The sequence below is a fragment of the Benincasa hispida genome, chromosome 4, assembly GCF_027475165.1.
Source record: "Benincasa hispida cultivar pf3 chromosome 4, pf3_genome.v1.1, whole genome shotgun sequence".
In the NCBI taxonomy this organism is placed as follows: Eukaryota; Viridiplantae; Streptophyta; class Magnoliopsida; order Cucurbitales; family Cucurbitaceae; genus Benincasa; species Benincasa hispida.
Genome location: NC_143481.1, coordinates 40741030 through 40755907, shown reverse-complemented (window position 1 = coordinate 40755907; position 14878 = coordinate 40741030). Strand labels below are relative to the sequence as shown.

Genomic DNA, 14878 nt, shown 5'->3' with positions numbered 1-14878 from the left:
AGAGCTTCTATACAATGCCAAAACGTTGACTTTGTCTATGTCTTTCTTGCTGAACTCTTCTTCTCCTTTGTTTATTCCCTCAAACGACTCAATTTTTTAATGCAAAATCGAGAAACAACTAATCCAACAACTGCTCATTACAAGCTGATGTAAGTTTCTTTACAAATTCCCTTCTTATATCATTCAACCTCCTCTTGTCCTCTTCCCAAACTATTCTCTTCCACAAAATATTCTCAGATTCCTTTCCTTTTTCCTCTCTTTAGGGGAATTTTCTCATCGATTTTCCGGTAACAATGATACAGCAAGCTCGAAAACTCTCCGACGAGTACGAAATATCGGAAGTTTTAGGGAGAGGAGGATTCTCAGTAGTAAGAAAAGGTATTAGTAAGTCAAGGAGGGAGAAAAAAGAAGTAGCCATTAAAACACTAAGAAGGATTGGGCCATCAGCTTTCTCAGGATTTCCACCAAATCGTAATGCGCTCAAGAGTGTGTCTTCCATGATCCCTACAAGAAAGTCTATGATTTCTGATGCCTTGCTTACAAATGAGATTTTGGTGATGAGGAAGATAGTTGAGAATGTCTCACCTCATGAAAATGTGATCGATCTTTACGACGTGTATGAAGATTCGAATGGGGTTCACCTGGTGTTAGAGCTTTGTTCAGGAGGCGAGCTTTTTGATAGGATTGTGGCTCAGACAAGGCATACGGAAGCAAAAGCTGCAGCAGTTGTGAGACAGATTGCAAGTGGCTTAAAGGCTCTTCACGAGGCTAATATCATTCATAGGGACTTGAAACCCGAAAACTGTTTATTTCTCAACGAAAGCCAGGATTCTTCCTTGAAAATCATGGACTTTGGATTAAGTTCTGTGGAGGAATTCACTGACCCAGTTGTTGGATTGTTTGGTTCCATAGATTATGTCTCACCAGAAGCTCTTTCCCAAGGAATAATTACCTCCAAAAGTGACATGTGGTCTCTGGGAGTGATCTTGTATATCCTTCTCTCTGGGTATGTAATGAAGTTTCCTTTCTTATTTTGTACAATTACCTGCAAGAAAAATACAAAAAGAAAAAAAAAAAAAAAAGGAAAGAAAGTGTACGTTTCATTACTCTGCAGCCTTCCTGTGGACCACGAAGTGAACTAAAACAAGTTTCTTTACATAGGTACCCACCTTTTATTGCTCAATCCAATCGCCAAAAGCAGCAACTGATAATGGCTGTAAGTGATCTGCAATTAAGTTGTCAAATGTATAAGCTTGTAGTGTAACTTGTTTGCTCTCTCTCTCTCTCTCTCTCATGCAGGGAGACTTTAGTTTCCATGAGAAAACTTGGAAGACCATTTCTTCTTCAGCTAGACAACTGATTTCAAGTCTGCTGACAGTTAACCCCGAGGGGAGACCCAGTGCCCAAGAGGTATGAAATCAAGGTAACCCTCCCCTCAATACACACACACACACAGCCTTGAAACAATCTACTATACTATCTCTTTCAAACCAAACAAAAAAAGCCAAAGAGCTTTCCTTGTCTTTGTTCATCCACCCACTGAAAAATGAAGTTCTTAATGCTTCTCAAAAAGGAAAGTTCAAAATCAAACCAATACAGGTTCAAGGTAGAGGAAACTTCCCTTGCACGTATCACATCAATCTTGAGAAAGGGTGTTAAAAGAATTCCACTAGTGTAGTTTCCTGAAATGCCTGTTTATCTAACAAGTGTCATGAAACAGCTTCTAGAGCATCCATGGGTCATGGGTAACGCAGCCAAACAAGATCAAATGGATGCTGAGATTGTATCACGGCTAAAGAGTTTCAATGCCCGACGCAAGCTTCGAGCTGCAGCAATTGCTAGTGTATGGAGCAGCACAATTTTATTGAGGACCAAAAAGCTGAGATCCTTAATAGGAACTTATGATCTCACACCAGAGGAAGTTGAAAATCTCAGACTCCATTTCAAGAAAATGTAAGTCACCACAGCCAATATGAATCTCAACCATACTACTGTAAATGCAGTTGCTTACAAACATAGGCTGCTGAAAGAGCACTAACCTAATAATCTCATTAGATAACAAATCATGAGTTCTCGAGAGAGCGAGAGAGAAGAAGAAGAAGAAGAAAAAGAAGAAGAAGAAGAAAGATAACAAATCATGAGAAATGATTTGGTGAACAATCTAACCATTCTTTGATATTTTAGAATGTGACTAATTTGCATACCTTGCAATATGCAGATGTGCGAAAGGTGACAATGCTACTCTTCCTGAATTTGAAGAGGTGCTGAAAGCAATGAATATGTCTTCACTTATCCCTCTTGCACCTCGCATTTTTGACCTCTTTGACAATAATCGGGATGGAACAATTGACATGCGCGAGATACTTTGTGGATTTTCGAGCCTTAGAAATTCACAAGGTGATGATGCTCTTCGCCTATGTTTTCAGGTGAGTATTCAATTACAAAAACACATGAGATCCACAAGGTAGACAGACATACACAATATTGAACATTCATAGCAAAGGTTTGGTTCATTAAGCATTCTTTTGAACTATCTTTGAAAGAAACCTAAATTCTATAAAGGCACACTCATGATCCTTAAGGGTGTGTTTGGTCCAAGGAGTTGAAAAGTAGGAGTAAGGAAAGTAGGAGTTTGTGAACTCTACTCTTTGTTTGGACCAAGGAGTTTGTGATCTCACTACAAAAAACATCAAGGAGTAAGGAAGTAGGGTTTGTGAACTCCACTCCTTGTTTGGTCCAAGAAGTTTTTGAGTCTCATTACTAAAAAAACATCAATTTTATATCCTATCAACTCCTTACACTGTGAGCCCCAGGAGTTCACAATTCTCTAGACTTCATAACTCCTTACTCCTCACTATTCCACTCCTTACCCTAAATACCCCCTAAAGGACATGTTTGACTCAAGGAGTAGGAGTGGGAGAGAGTGGAATTCTCTCCTTGTTTTGCCCAAAGAGTTCTTAAATCCCCCTGTAGGTCCTAGTCTAAAATACATCAATTATATGACTTATTAACTCTTTACACTATGGATTCCATGACTAAACAACTCTACTCCTTACTCCAAATGCCTCTTAAGGTCCTTTCAGCATCACAATCAACTGCCTTAGTCACATCAAATCACTGTAGTGCTCCACTCGGAAATAGTAAGAACTAACTTCTGAGGAATAGTTATGGTATTGGAAGAAGAGAGAGCATTTACACCAAATAACGACCAAATTGACAACATTCTAAAGAAAATCTTCATCTTATCATAACTTGCTGAATCTATTACGTAGTGCTTATGAGTCCTTACAGCACCACATTCAACTGCTCTAGTCACATTAGAGATGAGTCAACCTGAAAAGAAGAACCTTGGCACTTGCTCAATTTACCACAACGAGGGAAAAAACTATTTAAAATAATAATAAAATAAAATAAAAAGCACCCTCCACCCTTGCCTCCTAGACAAATTCAGTGTTTTTGACAGTGAAAATGTTTGTTTGAATGATACAGTTTTTTACGTTTCACATACCCCAGAAGCTTAGTAAAGTGTGCTCCAATTAGTAAACATAGAAGCTGAGAAAACAATAACAGAGTGGATACAGAAAAGGCTCCAATTCGAGGCTAAACATTACACAAAATTCTTAGTTTTCCAAAATTCCCATAAGAAGTTATATTGTCTCTTTGAAGCCGGAATACTAGAAAATAATAATTGAATAAGTAAATAAGGCTCAAGCACAGTTAAACTGTACTACTCCAGTTTTTTTAAAACAATGGCCACAAAAATTTGTTGAATGAAGTTAGAAAAATCTTCTATCAAAACACATATTCTTCTAGTGTTATATTATCCTCTACTTGCAATTACTTTGCACCACTTTACTCAAGTATCCCTTTTCTATGCAATTCAATATCTGAATGAGCAAGAACCTTATTGCCAAGAATGTTCTACAGATACAAAATATGGTTACTGAATAAACTACTTAGCAGACATAAGGAAATCACAAAGCTCTAATGTTTATTATATTTGGTTGATAGATGTATGATACAGATCGGTCCGGGTGCATCACAAAGGAAGAAGTGGCATCAATGCTTAGAGTAATGCTATTGCTCCTTTCCTTGATTTTAATTCCATTCTTGGTACCTGGTAGTATGCTTTTTCAGTTGTTTCTTTAAGCACGATGACCTTCATAATTTTGAGCAGGCTTTACCTGATGATTGCCTTCCAATGGACATCACAGAACCAGGGAAATTAGATGAAATATTTGATCTGATGGATTCCAACAGTGACGGAAAGGTTACCTTTGATGAGTTCAAAGCTGCCATGCAAAGAGACAGCTCCCTCCAAGATGTTGTCCTGTCTTCTCTTCGCCAATAAATCTTTAACTCGTCACACATGCCACCCACATTTCAGTAACAGATCTGGACTTAATTTCTAAATTATGTGCCCATTGGGGAGAACATATTATCCTTGACAAGGGGCAACGGAAGTATTATATGTTCAACTATTTGGATGAAATTCAATCATTTTGACTCTCTTTATGGATATACAGAAAAAACCCAGAAACTTGTTTACCTCAATGTATATTCAAGAACTTAGTTCAGCAAACATCAAAATAAACCATATGGGCCAGTGCTTCGGCTCAAGATGACACATTTACCGTAGTAGAAGAGAAACATATTGAACCATTTATTTTTCACAGATCATCCAAAACAAATAATAATAACATGCTCAAAAATTTCCTTTCACATGCTAACCTGCAATCTCACCTAAACTAAGCGGCACAAGTCCCTTATCTTTGTCATTTTTTAGTTCAATAATATACAATGCAAGAATATTTTTGGTTTCTGGTTGATAGTACATACTTGGCAATCACTTATCATAATAGAAGTTCTTGTTCATAATAGGCTTCTCTGCTATGAAATAATTGACCTAAAAACTTAAGTTGATGGGTGAAGGCAAATTTAATATTATATCACCAATCACTCTCTTTCACTTGTGGGCTTCAAATATGTAGAAGACTCAACAAGTAGAGGTTTAGAGTCCATTGGAAGATTTATTGGGGAGGAAATAACAATGCGGAGGTTTAACTTTGAACATAGGACCTCTTGGACCATCAACTGTGATACCATGTTAAATCACCAATTGACCCAAAAGCTTAAGCTAATGGATGAAGGCAAATTTAATATAATATCATCTAACATCCGCAAATATCTTATGATTACTCTCCTTCGAGGTAAGCCAAAGAAGAGCTCCAACCATAGGCAATCTAAAATTTTTGTTCGATTGCTCTCAGTTTTACTTTTCTTAATTTGTAGGCAACACCATGCAACAAGTGCATTTCTCATTCACAATAGGAGCAGTCTCAATCAGGAGATGTCTTATGTATTTTTCATCCCAATCTTATTACCATTGACTTAAAGGTGTGCTTTGTGCACTTATGTATTTATAAAACCAAATTTCATCAAACAAAAGAAATCTGCAAAAATAAAAGGAAGAAAGAATTTTAAACTCAAATACAACCAGACCAAACATCTCATTGCATGAACTAACGAAGTGTTGAAAGCAAGATTTGGAACCCAATTGCTAGAGGGATGTCTCACAAGTCGGTCCATATTGAAAGAGGAACAACTCACTTTATTCTAAAGACCCAAGAAGCCAACTTCTCTTCCAACAATAATAACTACTCTTCCGCTCACTGTCTTTCAATGCATAAACTTAGGAAAGAGAGGTATGAAGAGCTAGCATCCACCCATTGGGTCATCATAACCAACTACAAATCATTATTCTCTTCCATTAAACATTTAAACTTCGTAGTAGAAAACCATGAACTCTTTAAGTCAACCTCCCCAAATACATCCAAATAGAGAAAAAACTTGGCAACCTTTTTTTTTTCTTCTACAGTTGTAAGAAGGGTCATTTCAGTTGAAATCTTCATTCTTCAATAGTTTTTCTTATGGATCTTCTTCGATTCCCGGGTATCCAACTAAATAATAATAATAACACCAAGAGCAATTTCCTTCTACTTACTGGATTTTCTTTGCCGTCTAGATCATATTTATATGGATCAATGCTGCCAAAGCCTTAATTTCAGAATTATGGATTCAAAACCAGAGGATCTTTGAAGACAAGAACTTTTCTTGCCTCGATTGGTTTGAATCAGCTCACTCAAGGCTTCTTTATGGTGTTATCTTCCTAATCTCTTTGGTTGTTTCTCCTTACAAGACAAATTTGAATAGGAATGCTTCTATAGTTCTTTTATAATTCTGATTTATTATTTTATTTTTCTCTCACTCCAATATCTTTTGAGCATTAGTATCATTTCATTTCTTCAATGAAAAAATCTGTTTCTTGTTAGGGGAGGGGTGATTAAAATACCTATTAGAAGGCCCAAGATATTGCATCAGGTTGTAAAAATTTCACAAACGATGTGCTCTTGAAGACTTGAACTTATACATAATAAGCTATTCGTGAATTTCAAGAAAGGTTCTGGTATATTGTTCACTACTAACAATTTTCGTGTAAGTCTGATTTCTTGAGGAAAAATTAAAGGAAGAAGGCATCTAAGAATCTAAGATTGTGCGCCATATTGACAATTACTTGGTGAAGGAGAGGAGTAATGAGATTCTTTATGGGATAAAATAAGAGTTTTGGCTCCAATAAATTTTCCATTTCCTCATGATCACACAAATTGTCAATCACATTGTGGTTTATAGATCTTTATAATCTTTATGTGCACTTTTAGTCCCGTGATCCATTTTCTATATATCTGTTTATCTTAATATAGACATACTTTAGTCTTACGGAGAGGCAGCAAAAGTTACAAAAACAGGAGCTGCAAGTACAAACTAATGCGGTCAATAAATGAACAGAGGGAAATCCAAACAAGTTCGTGGACATGACTGCAGGATAAATACTTGATGAGAAAATGTGAACACATGAAGTGTGATTTCAATATCCTAGTTCATTTTTATGCTTCCTCAAAATGTTTACGTTACATAACCCACATTAATCAGTTGAAACAGAGACTTCTTATAGGAAGTTATCAAAAGATCCAAGACAACACTGTAAAGCATCTCTCTGCAGTTACTTCAAACTCAAAAGGTCTCCAGCCTGTCATGTCATGGTTCACCAACTTTGAAATCAAGTCCCTACCTAACCCTTGGAATATTTGGAAGTCGGGAACATAGGATATTTGTAATTTAATTAGTAGACAAAGAAGTTTGCCCATGTCCACTTAGTTAAACCTAAGGCCCTTGACACCATGCTTAAACATGCAGATATACAAAGTTGTACAAGATGCCTTTTTCCAAGGACCAAAGCGTTTAACACATGAGTAAATCACCCAGAGTATTTGTTACCACACTATCACCTAGTAAATTATCTGATCTTTAATACCCAGGTATTGTCATCAGAGTTTGAAGTTTTCCAGAGAAATAGTGATGATTAAAGATTGGTCAAGAATGATTCAGAGAATACATATATACATATATAGCTTATCAAATTGCTTTATGCAGTATAATGCCTATCAACTTTCCATACTGAGGAAATTGGATACAACACACATTTAGCAGTTTATACAACAGAATTAGAGCATTAATAAACTCATTATTTATACATGAGGTAATCGGCTGCTTTTGAACAACAAAACAGAGACTAAAAATTACTACCATCTGTACCTCTAGTGTTCTCAGTGCCTGTCTCACCTGTGCAGTCAATACAACTATCCATATTGGACAATTTATGTTCCACGAAGGTCTCCTGATTGGTGACCTTCACATCCACCCACGTCTTGTGCTCATCCTCCACCCAATCATCCATGTTCACATCAATGGCTTCCAAAAAAACAGGATCTACTGCATCGATTGAGCACCTTGCTTTACAAGTTTCCAGTCTCCTGCTTGTGGCATAGGTGGAAGAATATAAAGATAGTTCTTTCCTTATTTTTTCTCAAAGCATACAAATCCTTACCTCAATTCTTCCGGAGAAAATAAAATTTATATTTTCCAATAAATTAGTTCAAGAGCAGGATAGCGATCATTACCAAATGTAGTAATTTTTCAATACAATCCAAAAAAGAATGATTCTGTACCTAGTTGATAATGCTATACATCATCGCCAGTTTTTGGAAGAGCAAGAGTACAGTACGAGAAATTCAACAAAGATGAATGTAGTGTTAGCTGTTCATGAAACCCACTTTTAAGAAATCAGAAACAAAGTGTCCCCTATTGAAATATCAAACCGATAAAATACAATAATCCTAGCTCCCAAGCTAGCAACTATAAGGTTTCCCTTTAATTCAAAAAATCCTTACTAAATTAAGATTGAATGAGCATTGATTAGGTTATAGGAAACTGCCATGGGTTGGCCAATGGTCATTAGGACTAATAAGAAAACAAATGGGCTTAGAAGGAATAGGTTCAAAGAATGGTGGTTGCTTGTTGACAACTAATGAACTAGGAGGATCCTTCAATTGCACCATAAGATTAGTTATGGTACACGTAAGCTAGCATGAATACTAAAAATGATGACGACCACAACCACACAACAAAAACACAAGGGAGAAAAAGAGAGAGATTAATTAGGTAGAAGGAATCTCATGCGCATCAAGGCAGCATTAGTTGTCCACCTCCATTTTTTGTTGAGACATCGGGTACCAATATTTGACCAGCTAAAATACTTTTGGGCCGACTAAGGTGGTGAATCAGTTATGATAATGCACGACCAATCTGCCTATGGTGAACACCGGTTGGCTCGTCCCTTCTGCTGGCGATGAGCTCTTGGCCTCAACTGGCCGGGTTGTGTCTCCGACGCTGTTACTTTGAAGAAATTAGAGTGCTCAAAGCCTATGCTCTGTATACATTAGCATGGGATAACATCATAGGATTTCGATCATATTCTGTTGGTCTTTAGGATCAAAGTAATGATTAACAGGGACAGCCGGGGTCATTCGTACTTCATAGTCGAGGTGAAATTCTTGGATTTATGAAAGACGAACTACAGCGAAGGCATTTGCCAAGGATGTTTCATTAATCAAGAACGAAAGTTAGGGGCTCGAAGACGATCAGATACTGTCTTAGCCTCAATCATAAACGATGCCAACCGGGGATTGGCGGATGTTGCTTTAAGGACTCCGCCAGCACCTTATGAGATAATGCATGACCAATCCTAGAAACTTTTGACTAAGTAGAAGAGGAGCATATGAAAAGTTCTCAGCTACAATTTACAATTTTGAGGATTCGTCAGCAACATAAAGTCACTTGAGGGTTCAAGCTTTTAACTCTGAAGTATGATCAACAATCACAAGAAAAGGGTGCGTTGGCTCAAACAAAGTAGGTTAAAATGATAGATTTCCATTTTAAGTCCTTATTTGAATGAAAGTGAAAAAGCTGTAGGCCCATTTAACAAATGCTTTAGAAATTTTGAACTGCAAAGTTTCATAAATTGCTGTTTGTTTGAACTTTTGACTTAAGGAACTCACTACCACATGTAGTCTCACAACTCTCACCAACATTTAGAAAGGACAAATGCCCAAATTAAGTTGAAATGTAGTTCAAGTTACCTCTCCTGGAGCTGCAAGTTATAATGAGCAAATGCAAGGTCATTCATTTTCTGCTTTTCCAGCCCCTTCTTCTTTAAATAGAGATACTTGAACATGCTACAGCTTTTACGACATCGTGTAATGCTGCAAGTCTGACTCAATATCCTAACAGCCAACCTTTGTAAATCTGGGTAATCAGTTCCATACAATGACCACCAAGTAGCTAAAATACAAAACAAAAGACATTAGTAGTTAGTAGCATAGTAAAATTCAGTACAGCGTATTAGGTAGAAAGTAACCTGGGGCCAATGAATCTCGACCATGTAATGCCACTGGTCGCCCAAAATCTCCAACAGCTTCCTCATAGAAATTTATATTGTTTGTAATCATGACCTGGGATGTTATATCTGGCTCTAAGGCTTCAATGCAATCAAGTAAACCCTTTTGAATAACTTTGCTGGATAAGAATGTAGGACTATAGAATATTGATGGATTTAGGTAGTATGCAGCCACATGAAGAGAGCTCTGAAATTCCTTCGGTAAAACATGGTCAATGGCCTTCAAATATGGCAAGTACAAAGATTCCTTCTGGTTGAAAGCAAGCATGACACTATTCTTTGCTTTTTCAAATGCATCATATATAAATCCAGCAGTTGGCTTCTCCTCTGATTCAAGAAATTGCAAAACAGAAAGTAATGGCTTCGTTCCCATTGTGATATGATCACACTTTGACCAGAATAGTGGATCTGCAATGATCTTTGTCACCTCAAGTCCAGCTCCATACTTTGACAAATTTGACTGCATCCAAGCACCACTGGTGAATGTCTGATGAAGATGCTCTTTCAAAGACAAAATGTTTTCCAGAGTCAAGAAGGTAGAGAAATATCTGGTAGACGCGAGCTGAATAATTTCTCTTCCACCACTTCTCTTCTTTATTTGGTTTAGGACCCAGGCATTGTTGTATATGAACTGGACTATCCTTTTTGCTTTCCCAACAACCTCTTTTACTTCTTCCATTTCCTCAATTTCCTCAAGGATCAACTCCACACAATGTGCAGCACAAACACTTGAGAAAAAGGTCTTGTATTTTTCTACCAAGAGTTTGCCTGCAGCTTTAAACAAGGGAGAAGTATCTGTCACAAAATTGACTATATTCTTTGGTCCAACTTCTTGAACAATGGTGTCAAATAAATTTAGAAGCCCTTCAGGTGATTCTGAAATTTCAGATAAATCAACAGACTTAAGGAACATGGTGCCCTTGGAACAATAGACAAAAAAGTTTATGACTACAGAACTAGTTCTATCCATCCACCTATCAACCAAGATTGAGCACCCAGTAACCTCCCACGACTTTCTCAACTCTTCAACATATTCTCCAGCATCCTGAACACTTCTGTCAAGCAATATACCCATCAAAGAATGATAGGTAGGCATCTTATAACCAGGGCCTACAGCAGCAATTGCATCAGCCATTTGTTGGAAATATTGTGAGCTTACAGCACTGATTGGTATTCCAGCTTGGTATACAAATTTGGCAACAGCCATATCAGCTTGTTCTATGCTTTCTATCTGGACAGTATTCTGGTTAATGGATTGAATGACAAAAGATGTTGGAAGATGTTTCTTTTTCCTCTTTGCTTCTTTAGTAACTCCTTCCAGTACCTCCTTTGCCTTTCTCCGGAGAGGGTGTCGTCGAGAATTTTGAACCCGGTGTATCCCATCATCTATTTCTTCCCTACTTGGAAAGCATGATACTGCATTTTTGCTACCCTTCTTCTGCCGTTTCAGCTTCTCCAAAACTTTAAAACCTAAAAGTTGTTGAATCTGCACCTTAACTTCTTCTGGAACTGCCTCACATGGAGCTACATTTCCTCTTTCCCCAGCTAGATGTTGCTTTAGTCTGGATATGCCGCCCCCAAGCATAACCTTATTACAGTATTTGCATTTAATCTTCTGGCGACCCCCATTGACCATAATTCCATGAGCCCAACCAGGATCAGAAGCTCGTGGAGGTACCATCCCCTGTCAAAGATGTTCAGTTACTCATTATTGTAATGTGACTAACTTCTTATTAAGAGGAAACCCAATGAACTTTAAAACCTTCTTAACGGAACCAGCTATGCCGGCTGGTGCAAACAGTCCCACTCACTTGCTTTTCCGTGACTTTCATATGTGCGAGAAGCTCCTCAGACTCCACCACTGGATGTCCATATCCTGACTTATATTGATGAATCAAACACAAAGAATAGTTCTAAATTAGATAACTAAAAGATAAATCTAGTCTATACTAATGAGCTAATATGGCTTATTCATTGAATTCTTGAAATAATGAGAATCAACTATGATTAGGGTAACTATTTTTTTTTCTTTTTTGGATAAGAAACAAAGGAATAAATTCCATCACTAAAAAGGGGTAAAAGCCAACAGCCTAAGGGTTGGGGGATTAGAGAGCCCCCACCCGAGGAACTACTTACAAAGAGCAGAATAATCAGAGAAAGAGGGAAATGCTTTTACGAGACCATTTAATAAAAAAATAGTAATGTTGTACTATGCAACTAAAAGTTGCTTCTACGACACCATTTTATTTCCCAGTTTATCCTATTAAATCACATCATGACCTCAATCGTTTTTCAGACATTAACTTCCAAATTGAGCAAGAAAAACCTGAAAGTATAGCTGCCATTCTACACCAAAGAACAACATTATTTCCATTATAATAAACGATGAACAATTAATATATGCAAAATGGAAGGAATGGAAGGGGGAATTGGCATATTCAGTTATACCTGAAAACGCACTACTCTTTTTTACAACATGTGAGGTGGGGGAAAATTGGCATATTCAATTATAAAAATTAAAAATTAAAATAATAATAATAATGCAAAAACTTAGGATGTCAACATGTTTTCTTTCGAGTTCTTATAAGGTGTGCCTCCATTACCAAAAGATAAAAAAATAATTTCATACTGTCATGTTTTCTAGCATTCCAAATCACGTAGCACATAAGTACAACTATGATAATATGCAGTCAACATGTCTCAACAAACTCCATTCAGCTCATATTTATGATGCTATAGAACCGGATTGTTGCATGGTTTAACCAATTATTTTACCCAGTTCATCCAATTTCTAGATTAAATTTATATCTGAAGGCTTCTGCAAATGCACGTTATGTAACCTGGCTCCAATGCCCGAGATATTTTGAGCAGAATTTAGCTTGCTTGTTCTTTCTGAGCAGTCTACGTGCAAGATTTGTTGAACCCTTTGCCCATTATTTCTTATACAAGTTTTTAGGCTTGTGTTGGATTATGACTTCACTCTATGGAACTGAATTGCTTCATCCCATTAAAGAAATTCGAATAAGATTTCACCACACAAGAAATTAGCTTCTTTTTTTCTACCAAATCGTTACCCCCGGTCCACTGAACAACTGAGCAAACTTGTGAGTTTGATTATGCTTTCACCAAGGGAAAGCAAACTCAAAATAACATAAAACATAAGCTTAAAAGTTGAAATTATACTAAGCACATGATATGATTTTCCCAAAAAGGAACAAATGAAACCAGTGTGGATCGCCATACTTGTAAATTACAAAGATATTAAGCAAAAGATGGAAAAAGAAGTTCATAGTCAGTAACAAGATGAATGACAAACAAAAAAGGACAAATAGAGTAATTGCTATACAATAAGCAATTAGTCTATAACTAATGAACGATTTAGTTCAGACTAAGTTAAGCAAAGATCAAAAGTACATTCGTAGAAGAAACATTCTCGAATTGAAAATCTTTGTTCGTCATTTTCCAACTATCTAAACACAGACTATCAGAGAACTGCAACTTCCAACAATGTCGGAAAATAAGCAAATCAAAATTCAGCTTATACTTACTCTATAACTAATGCTCCCCGAAAATCCGAGATTTCGGGCGAAATCGCCGGAGCCGGAGCGGAATCCGGCCGAGCATTTGGGAACAGAAACAGATCGATGGAGCTGAAGTGAAAGATTAAAATATGAACGAAATACTGCCCAACCGATATTGCCGATAAATCAGTGAGGTGAAAGAATCGTTTCGGATGGCTTTATAATTTCCAAAATTATGAGACGATGAGTCTCGGGTTGAAATTGGAAGTTTAACCCGGAGAACACGAGATAACGCTCCGTTTTCACAAAGTCACAGCTACTGTCTCGTTTCACCTACTTTTTCTTTTCTTTTCTTTTCTTTTCTTTTTTTTTTTTTTTTTTTGGGGGTTAAATTTTAATTTAGAGAAGGAAAAAAAATTAACTTAACAATATCAAATTATCCATTTTAAACTTGTTAATATTGCAACATAATTTAAGTTTGAAATGTAATTGGATGAAATTAAAAATTTATGACCTAAATTGATACAATTTAACAAGTTTATGTATAAATTTTCATTTTTTTCCTTATAATTTATAATCATAAGCCATTCGAAAATATTCAATTTTATACACTCTTTTAAATTATGTAATATATTTAATATATGTAAAAATAAACTTAGTTTAATGATAATTGATACGACTTTTCTCCCTTTAAGTAGGTGGTATTCAAGACTATTTTAGTTCAATCTCTCATCTCTACAACTAATGTACTCAAACTAAATCTCTACAACTATTGTACTCAAACTATTTTAGTCATGGAGTGGGTTATCACCCATTAGAAGCTCGGGGTCCAAACGAAAAACACTCCCTAAAACTTCTACAAGGTTTAGGTACCTTGCCTAATAAATCTTTGAATTTTCATTGTCTAATGAGTCCTAGCATAAACAAATAGACGTCTTTAATACTTACCTATACAGTTCTTAACGTGTCCTTAATAATAAAGGGGCATTTGATTTGGTTACGTTTTTTAGACTCACCAATGTTCCCGCCATATTTGGCACTCTCTGCAATGAGTTGTTTCACTCGTACTTAAATGACTGATAATATACGTCGAACGTAGGTATTGTTGTTTTATAAACTTTATTATATTTTTATCACAAAAGTTGAAATAAGGCTTCCAAAGTAATTCTCAATTGGAGAAGCTAAACTACTCATGAAGAATCACATCAATTTTCTAGTCTCAACAACATAATTCCTTTAAAATCCAATGAACGTTAGCGGTTACTTAGGATCAACTTGAGAATTTATTACCAACTACACACTATTCACCCAAGTATGAAGATAGTGCAAGCTTTCTTATGTTGAAACTTGATACTACGTCAACAACATCATCTGAAATTTCAATTCACTTATTTGCTCATTGTTTATTTGGTTGTCCCTACCATACCCTAATTCTATTTTCAATCTTCTAGCTTCTTTATTGGCAGGGCATTCATTTGGTGGTTCTAAAAAGACATAGTGGTTG

General features: G+C 36.4%; 2 protein-coding genes and 1 long non-coding RNA gene across 10 annotated transcripts; 1 reads left to right on the top strand and 2 right to left on the bottom strand.

The window, feature by feature from the left end:
• Positions 1 to 159: 159 nt before the first annotated feature.
• LOC120075396 (calcium and calcium/calmodulin-dependent serine/threonine-protein kinase-like) lies at positions 160 to 4582 on the top strand. The gene is made up of 7 exons (XM_090313101.1): positions 160 to 1006; positions 1162 to 1216; positions 1300 to 1423; positions 1721 to 1953; positions 2219 to 2426; positions 4012 to 4071; positions 4178 to 4582. The coding sequence occupies exons 1-3, from the start codon at positions 294 to 296 to the stop codon at positions 1414 to 1416; spliced, it is 885 nt and encodes a 294-aa protein (XP_090169227.1). The 5' UTR covers positions 160 to 293; the 3' UTR covers positions 1417 to 1423; positions 1721 to 1953; positions 2219 to 2426; positions 4012 to 4071; positions 4178 to 4582.
• Positions 907 to 13736, bottom strand: LOC120075395 (uncharacterized). Of its 8 annotated transcripts, XM_090313100.1 has the most exons (9): positions 13402 to 13688; positions 11665 to 11733; positions 9815 to 11537; positions 9537 to 9738; positions 7645 to 7871; positions 3255 to 3303; positions 2205 to 2417; positions 1170 to 1225; positions 907 to 1045 (listed from the first exon to the last, which is right to left on the bottom strand). In XM_090313100.1, the coding sequence occupies exons 2-8, from the start codon at positions 11683 to 11685 to the stop codon at positions 1180 to 1182; spliced, it is 2481 nt and encodes an 826-aa protein (XP_090169226.1). In that variant the 5' UTR covers positions 11686 to 11733; positions 13402 to 13688; the 3' UTR covers positions 907 to 1045; positions 1170 to 1179. The 8 variants fall into 8 exon arrangements, with proteins under 8 accessions (XP_090169226.1, XP_038884682.2, XP_038884683.2 ...); XM_039028754.2 differs by lacking the exons at positions 907 to 1045; positions 1170 to 1225; positions 2205 to 2417; positions 3255 to 3303 and having other exon boundaries at positions 7399 to 7871; positions 11616 to 11733; positions 13402 to 13736; XM_039028755.2 differs by lacking the exons at positions 907 to 1045; positions 1170 to 1225; positions 2205 to 2417; positions 3255 to 3303 and having other exon boundaries at positions 7399 to 7871; positions 11616 to 11729.
• On the bottom strand, positions 3852 to 4412 carry LOC150036702 (uncharacterized). The gene is made up of 2 exons (XR_016529305.1): positions 4276 to 4412; positions 3852 to 4195 (listed from the first exon to the last, which is right to left on the bottom strand). It is a non-coding gene; the product is annotated as an uncharacterized LOC150036702 (long non-coding RNA).
• Positions 13737 to 14878: the final 1142 nt, after the last annotated feature.

Excerpts from the sequence above, each read along its gene's own strand:
- LOC120075396 (XM_090313101.1), top strand. The coding sequence starts at position 294 with ATGATACAGCAAGCTCGAAAACTCTCCGACGAGTACGAAATATCGGAA. Across the intron at positions 1,007-1,161 it reads TTGTATATCCTTCTCTCTGG|GTACCCACCTTTTATTGCTC; the intron begins GTATGTAATGAA and ends TTCTTTACATAG. Across the intron at positions 1,217-1,299 it reads AGCAGCAACTGATAATGGCT|GGAGACTTTAGTTTCCATGA; the intron begins GTAAGTGATCTG and ends TCTCTCATGCAG.
- LOC120075395 (XM_090313100.1), bottom strand. The coding sequence starts at position 11,685 with ATGAAAGTCACGGAAAAGCAA. Across the intron at positions 7,872-9,536 it reads AACTTGCAGCTCCAGGAGAG|GAGACTGGAAACTTGTAAAG; the intron begins GTAACTTGAACT and ends TGCCACAAGCAG. Across the intron at positions 1,226-2,204 it reads GCACATCTGCATATTGCAAG|ATCACTTACAGCCATTATCA; the intron begins GTATGCAAATTA and ends ACTTAATTGCAG.